This window comes from Helianthus annuus, chromosome 2, assembly GCF_002127325.2.
Source record: "Helianthus annuus cultivar XRQ/B chromosome 2, HanXRQr2.0-SUNRISE, whole genome shotgun sequence".
In the NCBI taxonomy this organism is placed as follows: Eukaryota; Viridiplantae; Streptophyta; class Magnoliopsida; order Asterales; family Asteraceae; genus Helianthus; species Helianthus annuus.
The window spans coordinates 169,428,074-169,438,606 of NC_035434.2; the positions used below are offsets into that span (position 1 = coordinate 169,428,074).

Below are 10,533 nucleotides of genomic sequence, written 5' to 3' on the forward strand. Positions count from 1 at the left end.
CGTCCGAACAGCGGTAACAAGTCTGCTTATGACTTTGTTTGCCCGCCTATGGGCCGCATAGAATAAACAATGGTGGGCATACCCTTTCCTATGACCATGTTTATTTACCCATAGTACAAATCTACATTGTTCGACCAAACATGGCCAACAATGACGCAACGAGGTAACCGCAAAGGACGTGCGGTTACTAGAGAGCTAAGACGACAAACACGAAAACCCAACAAAAAAGGGATCGTCATCTCACGACTAGATGCTGAACATAGAGCTCGAGCAAAGCACTTACAAGCATCAACTACTTTTGATCCAGATCTCAGAGATTGATCAAAAAGTTTCTTTTCTTCTTCATGCACCAATTCAACAATTGGTTTGAAGAAAAGACCACCTCTCAGAGGTTGAAAACCTCTGCATACCTTCAAACCACCATCTCAGAGGTTGGTTCGAAGTTTGTGCAGCATTACTAACAAAGTCTCCAAGAGACCTTCGGCACAACAACAGGTGGCAAGCCACCTGGTGACATAAATCGGCTGAGAATTTCGCATCAGACGAAATTCCTTCACCGATACGGAAGAGGCGTCAGATGACCCTTACAGACCTCCAGCTTGATTTACATACAGCAAAAGACCACACATGGTCTAGGATCTTCTCCAGACTCCAAACTACCTTCCAAACACCATAGTCCAGTACTCCTCCCACATACAACTTATATGTGGCAGCAACACTAGACTGGGGGGACTTGAAGGGGTATGGCCCCAGATCTCGCGTCAGCATCGACCGCGAGTGACCATTACCCTTATCAAAACCCCCACTAGCTAACAACCTACTTATGCCCATGCGAGAACGCGTCGGCACAAGGGTTGAATCCAATCTATCTAGTAACGAAGGAGGACTTACATGGAACATGAGAACGGTAGAGTGATGCGACATAGCATCACATCTGGTGTATGAAAACGGAAGTATTCACAGCGATGCGGCCTCGCACCGCATCCAGTGAACACTTCTATCAATACAAGAAAGCCTTACCTTAGGCATAGTAGAAGATGAACGTAACGGTGCGGCTGACACCGCACCATATGGGCATTTTCGTCACGACAAGAGATGCAGGCAAATAGTCTCCGCAAACGACGATGCGGCTAGCACCGCATCTCGCGTATTCCTTGATCACAAGTAGGAGACGCGGTAACTTCAGATGTTACCGCATGTAGCGATGCGGCTTGCACCGCATCCTATGCACTCAACAAGTGGGACTGACACCACAGTGCAAGTGGCACCAATGGCAGTTACCTGTCAGAGCTACGTAAGCAATGGACTGACGTGGCGTAATCTCCACAACTGACAAGCCTGACACACCTAGAAAGGTGCAGCACGTCGTCAGTCCATCCATCATCATCCTCCTTCACTCCTCGGCTATAAATACCAACCCCAAACCAGGTTTGAGGTATCTCTTCACAACTCTCTCACTACTACTACTGTCTTACTTTGCTTCCCAAGCAAACTACTGATTCTCACGCCGGAGAGTGGTAACAAGGAGCACCCCCCACCCCATCCTCCTTGTTACGAGTCACGGCTTGTTTCCTTGTGCAGGAGATCAACCACCGGTGATCCAGCCAGCGATCCTCGAGAGGAAGGGATTAACCCTTCTTGACGAGACCAGTGTGTTAACCCTGCCCGGTTAACCATTGTTTCATCAGAAACCCATTGTTCTTTTAACTGTTTTAGCTTCAAAGATGCTTGCATTTTGACTTCAAATCATAAATCATGGTTAAACAGATTTGGGATTTCTTTAAAACGTGTGTTTATGAAAACTTCAACTTTCCAAATTATAAAAGCTTGCAAGATTAGGGCTTTTGATGGGTTTAATATCTGACTGCTTCTTGTGGCTAAATGATGTTACGCCCCATTTTTTCGAAATTTGACATTTAAAAATAAATAGGAAAATTTTAGGAAAATTCGGCATGACCTATTCGTTTTAAACCATTAACACCCTGTTATACATACCAAACTTCGACGCTTAACATCCTTGACAATAACCCAAAACAAACAAAGTCCATATTGGACACGACAAGACTTCGACTACCAAGTTTTTACCCAACATCAAAGTTATCAACATACTACATAGACCTAGTTACATATGACCAAAACTTAACCCATTTTAAAAAGACTTAATAACGGAAGCGTGAGGCGGGCGTAATCCAAGTGTGCACGTTCCAAGCCGTCCAATTGCCTAAGTCGAGGATTTACCTACATTAACATCCAACTTAAAACGGTTAGTAAAACGCTTATTTAGTTTACAATACCAACATGATAATTACGATCATTTACATACTTCCATTTCTTATAAACATTCGATCATTCATTCAAGTGGATATGGCATACAATCTCATAATGAGATCCAAGCGTTTCGCATTCGACCCGGTAACATCGGGTTAATTACCTCTAACTTATATCCTTCATACAATCCGTGCAACGGATTGAACTTTTGCATACAATTTTTGCTTACATGACCACCCATCCTAGACGGATGGTCTCATACCCTTACTCGACCTAGTCATAAGAATCGGTCGATTCGCATAGCTTAGCAAAAATCCTTTCTTTAGCATCAATGAATCCGCAAGGGATTCATCATCCATATACTAACACCACAAATGACTAAAACATCGGAAAATTTCTAATAACAAGGGTCATTCAATATAGTTACTAACGAATAGATAAAAGTAAACTTTCGTATGAAACGGATCATACCTCGATCTTGTGAACCTTCCGTTTTCTTAGCACTTGAGCCTTCTTCCTTCACGCCTATAGCAATACATAATTTCATTCTTTTAGTACCTCGATTTCATTTCGTTAATTCCTCTATATTACACATAATTGCTCTTTCAAGCATTTCATCAAACACCTTGTGTGCGTTACACTAAATAAGCATAATGTACAATTATTTGAAGCATAGTTTACTAATTCACCTACATAACATCATTATACAACCAATTTTCTTAAAACTTTTTACTCTACATCAAATTATCTAGCATTCAAGTAATTCAAACAAGATCATATAACAAGAGTACATGAATTCATAATCACTATGATACTTGTTAATCATGACACAATTCCACCAAGTGGGTTTCTTTCAATTAACTAAAATTGAACATGATTCCTACACTAGGGAGTGCCCTTATCATCTAAACAACACAAATCATGCCACGGATCTTGTTCGGGTCGAAACCCTTTTCTCTAAAATTCACCAAATACAAAAATTCGACTTACCAATCTACTAGATTTGCTTAGAGGTTTGAAGTTTTAGAACATGCAGCAATTAAACTCGATTTCTCCTTGTCAATTGCTGAATTCTTGCAAGAACAAGGTAACCCTTGTTTTTCCCTGCCCTTGATCGATCCCAGATACACGCACCAGAGTGTGTTTTTGGGTTTACCAATATCCATCCTTAATTATAAAAATTTTACACATTAACCCCTTCTAATTTGATAAGCATTTAAATTAAGCATCACTTCAAATTCTTAACCTATTCTTTTATCATAATCCCTTAATTAGGTTACTTTGTTCATTTTTATTTTATTTAATTAAGTACCGGGTTTTTGGGGTGTTACAAGTCTACCCCCCTTAAAAGAGGTTTCGTCCCCGAAACCTGGATATATAATAAGTCTTAAATGTGCACATACCAAAAAGAAAGGGATAGTGTTTTCTCATCTCATCTTCCGCTTCCCATGTGAGTTCTGAACCCTTTCGGTGTTGCCATTGTACCAACACTTTTCGGACCGTCTTGTTGCGGAGCTTCTTCACCTTGACATCTTTGATGGCTATTGGTCTTTCGACATAATTCAACCCCTCGTCCAACTCAATGTCATCGAGAGGTAGTAACGCGGTTTCATCCGCAAGACATTTTCTCAATTGCGACACGTGAAAGGTATTGTGAATTCCGTCTAAAGTAGACGGTAATTCTAATTGATACGCAACCCTTCCAACACGAGCCAAAATTTTAAACGGCCCAATATACCGAGGGCCTAATTTACCCCGTTTACGAAAACGGATTATGCCTTTCCATGGTGACACCTTCAATAGAACGAAATCTCCAACTTGAAATTCGATAGGACGCTTCCTTTTGTCTCCGTAAGCTTTTTGCCGATCCTGAGCTGCTTTCAAACGTGCCCTAATCAATTCAATCTTCTCATTTGTCATTGCTACTAAATCGTTTGGCGCGAGCTCTCTTTGCCCCACTTCACCCCAACATACGGGAGTTCTACATTTCCTCCCATATAGTAATTCGTAAGGTGCCATTTTAATGCCACTATGGTAACTATTGTTATAAGAAAATTCCACTAGTGACAAATGGTCATCCCAATTTCCCCCAAAATCTAAGGCACACGCCCTCAACATATCAATAAGTGTTTGAATGGTTCTTTCTGACTGGCCGTCTGTTTGAGGGTGGTAGGCGGTACTTATGTGCAACCTCGTTCCCACGCTTTCGTGAAACCTTCGCCAGTAGCGAGAGGTAAATCTAGTATCACGATCCGAGATGATTGACACGGGCACCCCGTGTCGAGACACGACCTCGTTCATGTAGATTTCCGCCATTTTCTCGGAAGAATAAGCTTCTTTAATGGGTAGAAAGTGGGCGCTTTTCGTAAGTCGATCTACGATTACCCATATAGTATCATGCCCTTTTTTCGTTCTTGGAAGCTTGGTTACTAAATCCATCGTTAGTTCTTCCCATTTCCACAACGGTACCCCCAATGGTTGAGATTCCCCATAGGGCTTTTGGTGTTCCGCCTTCACTTGAGAACACGTTAGGCATTTTGCAACATACTTGACGATATCGCGTTTCATGCCCGGCCACCAATAATTGGTTTTTAAATCTCGGTACATCTTTGTAGCCCCAGGGTGGACCGAATAACGTGACTTATGTGCTTCGTCGAGTAGTGCGGCCTTGACTTTACAAAATCGGGGTATCCAAATTCGGCCGAAGCGCGTCTTGAGTCCGGTCGAATTTTCTTCTAGTTTATCGATCACGCCTTTTAACCTTTCTTTCTTTAAGTCGTCTGCTCCAAGCGACTTAATTTGAGATTCGCGTATCATTTCGAGTATCCGTGGTGTAATTATCATCTTCATGGACTTGATACGGATAGGAGACGGGTACTCTTTTCGGCTTAACGCATCGGCTACCACATTTGCTTTCCCCGGGTGATAGAGGATATCACAATCATAATCCTTGATAAGTTCTAGCCATCTTCGTTGCCTCATATTCAAATCTTTTTGTTCGAAGAAATACTTGAGGCTCTTATGATCCGAATAAATTGTACATTTCGCACCGTATAAGTAGTGTCTCCAGATCTTTAAGGCGAACACTACTGCTGCCAATTCCAGATCGTGTGTTGGGTAGTTCACCTCGTGAGGCTTTAGCTGCCGCGACGCATAAGCAATAACCTTTCCCCTTTGCATCAAAACACAACCTAACCCCTGATGGGAGGCATCTGAATAAACAACCAAATCTTCAGTTCCATCTGGTAACGTCAGGACTGGAGGACTCGACAATTTCTCCTTTAATATACGAAAAGCTTCTTCCTGTTCCTCACCCCACACAAATTTTTCTTTCTTTCTCGTCATTCTGGTTAGAGGTAGAGCTATCTTCGAGAAATCCTGTATAAACCTTCTATAGTACCCAGCAAGGCCCAGAAAACTTCTTATCTCCGTCGGGTTCTTCGGAGAGACCCACTTCATTACAGCCTCAATCTTTGAAGGATCAACTAAAACACCTTCCGCATTGATCACGTGACCCAGGAATTGCACCTCTCTGAGCCAAAAGGCACATTTTGAAAATTTTGCGTAAAGTTTCTCCTTGCGGAGAATTTCAAGTACTTCACGCAAGTGCATTGCATGTTCAGCTTTGCTTCGCGAATAGACTAAGATATCATCTATGAACACGATTACCGATTTGTCTAACATGGGTCGGCACACCCGGTTCATAAGATCCATAAACGCAGCCGGCGCGTTTGTCAATCCAAAGGACATGACTAAAAATTCATAGTGCCCATAACGGGTTCTAAAGGCAGTCTTTGGAATATCCTCATCCCGTACTCTAACTTGATGGTACCCCGAACGCAGATCTATCTTGGAGAACCAACTCGCCCCTTGTAATTGGTCGAAAAGGTCATCGATTCTCGGTAAAGGGTAGCGGTTCTTTATGGTCAGTTTGTTTAATTCTCTATAGTCGATGCACATACGCATCGACCCGTCTTTCTTTTTAACAAAAAGGACGGGAGCTCCCCAAGGCGACACACTTGGGCGTATGAAGCCCTTATCTAGAAGATCTTGCAACTGTGTCATTAATTCTCGCATTTCGGTGGGAGCGAGTCTATAGGGAGCTTTCGCGATTGGCTTCGCGTCCGGGTTTAATTCGATACGAAACTCTATTTCCCTTTCGGGAGGGAGTCCCGGCAATTCTTCCGGGAATACATCCGGAAATTCGTTCACAACCTCAACGTCTTCAAGCTTCGGGAGGGTTTGTCGGGCATCTCCTACATAAGCTAAGTATGCTCTACTCCCGTTAAGTATATACTTATAAGCTTGGACCAAAGTACACAACTTGGTCTCTACGTTTCTCTCTCCTTGAATACTTAATTGTTTTCCGCTTGGAGCTCGAATAAGCATCACTTTATTTTCACAATCAATCTCCACATGGTGTCGCGCCAACCAATCCATCCCCACAATCATTTTAAATTCCCCCAAAACCATAGGTATAAGGTCGATGTCAAATTCTTCATCTTCTATCATGAATTTACAATTTCTACAAACCTCATGTAACATATAAATCTTACTGTCGGCTATTTCTACTTCTAAAGGCACTGGCATTCGTTCGATCTTAAAGGATGGATGTTGTATAATTTCATTCGAAATAAATGACATAGTAGCTCCAGTATCGAATAGAACATAAACCGGTATGGAATTTAGTAAAAAGATACCTGAAATCACATTCGGGTGAGACTTGGCCTCTTCAGATGTAATTTGGAACATTCTCCCTTTTGCCCTAGAACCTTCTTGCTTCTTATCTTCTTTTCTGGACTCTTGTTGAAGTTTTGGGCATTCAGATTTGATATGCCCCTTTTCGAAACAATTGAAGCAAGTCTTCGGGCTAGTTGGACATTGATAAGACGAATGCCCTTCTTTACCACATTTGTAACATCCTTTCTTGCCCAACAAACACTCTCCCGTATGGAGTTTTCCGCACGTCTTGCAGGGAGTTATTCCACCTTTTGACTTATCTTTCCTTCCATGATCTTGAAACTTTCCCTTTTTTGATGGACTCGAACTTACACCCTTTTCACTTGGCCTCTTTTCACCACGCTCTTCTTGCCTTTTAATCTCAATCTCTCTATCCCGTGCCAAGTTAATAAGCTCGTCGAGGGTCTCGCATTTCGATGGGGTGATAAATTCCCTGAATTCTGCCTTCAATATGCCATAAAAGCGATTGATCTTCATTCTTTCAGTCTGCACAAACTCGGTACAAAACTTCATCTTATCCAAGAATATACCAGATATCTCATTTATCGTCTCGTTTTTCTGCCTGAGGCGTAAGAAATCTTCTTGAATCTTATCGATGGCTGACTGAGGGCAGTGGTACTTCATGAAGGGTTCCTTGAATTCTTGCCAAGTCATCGTCTGAAGTCTGTCCTCACCTATCTCCTTACTATAAGCATCCCACCAATCTTTCGCCTGAAAGGTGAGTTGTCCCGTAGCGAACATCACTTGGTCCTCCTTATCACATCGACTTCGTTTAAACACCGCCTCCATGCTTAAAATCCACCTTTGGCACATTATTGGATCGATTTTACCATCGTACGTGGTAGGCTTACATGCCATGAAGTCTTTATATGTGCATCGTTGTTCATTGCCTTTATTTTTAGACCCTCCAATTAGTTCTTTCAACTCATCGATTCTGCTTGCCATCATGGCATCTACCACCCCCAACACTCGACTCTCTACTTCTTGAGCTATTCGCGGAAGATTGGCCTCTATAACCCCTTCAGCTACTTCCGTGACTTTGTTCTCAAGTGCTTCTTGTCTAACCGCATCATCACCATCATTAACGTTGCTTGCATCAGCCATCTATACAACAGCATATTTTTATTTAGTACAATTTGCAAACTTTTAGTATATCATTGTATATTAGTTCACATTTACTTAATCCACCTCACATGATTCGGCTCATCACTTCCTACTTTTTACGAATTCATTCTTGTTGAATTCACTAATTGTGATTTCACACGCCCAACGGGTCTTTAACGAATTCTTTTTAATCATCAAATAAGTTCTTAAATTGCCCGACATCACAAAATATGAAAACAAGAAAAATTTCCGCTTTTGACATTGCGTAAGCCGTCGGCGACGGCTAGGTTGCCCGTCGGCGACGGGCTCGTGAAATGGGCGTCGGGGACTTTTACCCGTCGGCAGGGTGTTAAGGCGTCGGACAAAAGCATGGCGTCGGCGACGGGGGTCTGGCCGTCGGCGACGGCCAGCCGTTTGTTAACTCGCTGCAGCTTCCCTTTTTATCATTTTGGTTCATTTTTGAGTCCGTTTTCCAGCCACGCTGGTCTCGAGACCTCTTATTCTACCCCAATGTCATATTATAGCATGCATAGCTTAAAACCTTAAACCGTGAACACATTATACATACTTATACTAAACGAATAGTCAAAGCTTTACCTCGTTGACGATCTCGGAGCAAGCACACTTTTGAGTGAGCCAATAGTTTGAGTTCAAGCATTTCATCCTTGCTCGAATCCCTCAAACCTTGGCTCTGATACCAACTTGTTACGCCCCATTTTTTCGAAATTTGACATTTAAAAATAAATAGGAAAATTTTAGGAAAATTCGGCATGACCTATTCGTTTTAAACCATTAACACCCTGTTATACATACCAAACTTCGACGCTTAACATCCTTGACAATAACCCAAAACAAACAAAGTCCATATTGGACACGACAAGACTTCGACTACCAAGTTTTTACCCAACATCAAAGTTATCAACATACTACATAGACCTAGTTACATATGACCAAAACTTAACCCATTTTAAAAAGACTTAATAACGGAAGCGTGAGGCGGGCGTAATCCAAGTGTGCACGTTCCAAGCCGTCCAATTGCCTAAGTCGAGGATTTACCTACATTAACATCCAACTTAAAACGGTTAGTAAAACGCTTATTTAGTTTACAATACCAACATGATAATTACGATCATTTACATACTTCCATTTCTTATAAACATTCGATCATTCATTCGAGTGGATATGGCATACAATCTCATAATGAGATCCAAGCGTTTCGCATTCGACCCGGTAACATCGGGTTAATTACCTCTAACTTATATCCTTCATACAATCCGTGCAACGGATTGAACTTTTGCATACAATTTTTGCTTACATGACCACCCATCCTAGACGGATGGTCTCATACCCTTACTCGACCTAGTCATAAGAATCGGTCGATTCGCATAGCTTAGCAAAAATCCTTTCTTTAGCATCAATGAATCCGCAAGGGATTCATCATCCATATACTAACACCACAAATGACTAAAACATCGGAAAATTTCTAATAACAAGGGTCATTCAATATAGTTACTAACGAATAGATAAAAGTAAACTTTCGTATGAAACGGATCATACCTCGATCTTGTGAACCTTCCGTTTTCTTAGCACTTGAGCCTTCTTCCTTCACGCCTATAGCAATACATAATTTCATTCTTTTAGTACCTCGATTTCATTTCGTTAATTCCTCTATATTACACATAATTGCTCTTTCAAGCATTTCATCAAACACCTTGTGTGCGTTACACTAAATAAGCATAATGTACAATTATTTGAAGCATAGTTTACTAATTCACCTACATAACATCATTATACAACCAATTTTCTTAAAACTTTTTACTCTACATCAAATTATCTAGCATTCAAGTAATTCAAACAAGATCATATAACAAGAGTACATGAATTCATAATCACTATGATACTTGTTAATCATGACACAATTCCACCAAGTGGGTTTCTTTCAATTAACTAAAATTGAACATGATTCCTACACTAGGGAGTGCCCTTATCATCTAAACAACACAAATCATGCCACGGATCTTGTTCGGGTCGAAACCCTTTTCTCTAAAATTCACCAAATACAAAAATTCGACTTACCAATCTACTAGATTTGCTTAGAGGTTTGAAGTTTTAGAACATGCAGCAATTAAACTCGATTTCTCCTTGTCAATTGCTGAATTCTTGCAAGAACAAGGTAACCCTTGTTTTTCCCTGCCCTTGATCGATCCCAGATACACGCACCAGAGTGTGTTTTTGGGTTTACCAATATCCATCCTTAATTATAAAAATTTTACACATTAACCCCTTCTAATTTGATAAGCATTTAAATTAAGCATCACTTCAAATTCTTAACCTATTCTTTTATCATAATCCCTTAATTAGGTTACTTTGTTCATTTTTATTTTATTTAATTAAGTACCGGGTTTTTGGGGTGTTACAAAT

The 10,533-nt window shown here is 41.0% G+C and overlaps 1 protein-coding gene across 3 annotated transcripts; it reads right to left on the reverse strand.

Moving 5' to 3' along the window:
* Window positions 1–1,954: 1,954 nt before the first annotated feature.
* LOC110927112 lies at window positions 1,955–10,393 on the reverse strand. 3 transcript variants are annotated; one of them, XM_022170715.2, is made up of 5 exons: window positions 10,189–10,393; window positions 9,670–9,723; window positions 6,969–8,112; window positions 2,740–2,793; window positions 1,955–2,238 (listed from the first exon to the last, which is right to left on the reverse strand). In XM_022170715.2, exons 3-5 carry the CDS (start codon window positions 8,110–8,112, stop codon window positions 2,222–2,224), a joined length of 1,215 nt encoding a protein of 404 aa, XP_022026407.1. In that variant the 5' UTR covers window positions 9,670–9,723; window positions 10,189–10,393; the 3' UTR covers window positions 1,955–2,221. The 3 variants fall into 3 exon arrangements, 1 of the variants encoding a protein (XP_022026407.1); XR_002585515.2 differs by lacking the exon at window positions 6,969–8,112 and having other exon boundaries at window positions 10,189–10,364; XR_002585516.2 differs by lacking the exons at window positions 1,955–2,238; window positions 2,740–2,793; window positions 6,969–8,112 and adding an exon at window positions 8,884–9,168 and having other exon boundaries at window positions 10,189–10,347.
* Window positions 10,394–10,533: the final 140 nt, after the last annotated feature.

What these genes read in the sequence shown, in the direction of transcription:
- LOC110927112 (XM_022170715.2), bottom strand. Translation starts at nt 8,112, where the DNA reads ATGGCTGATGCAAGCAACGTTAATGATGGTGATGATGCGGTTAGACAA. An exon ending in TCACCCGAATGTGATTTCAG is followed by an intron (nt 2,794 to 6,968) that starts GTATCTTTTTAC and finishes GTATTGCTATAG; the next exon opens with GCGTGAAGGAAGAAGGCTCA.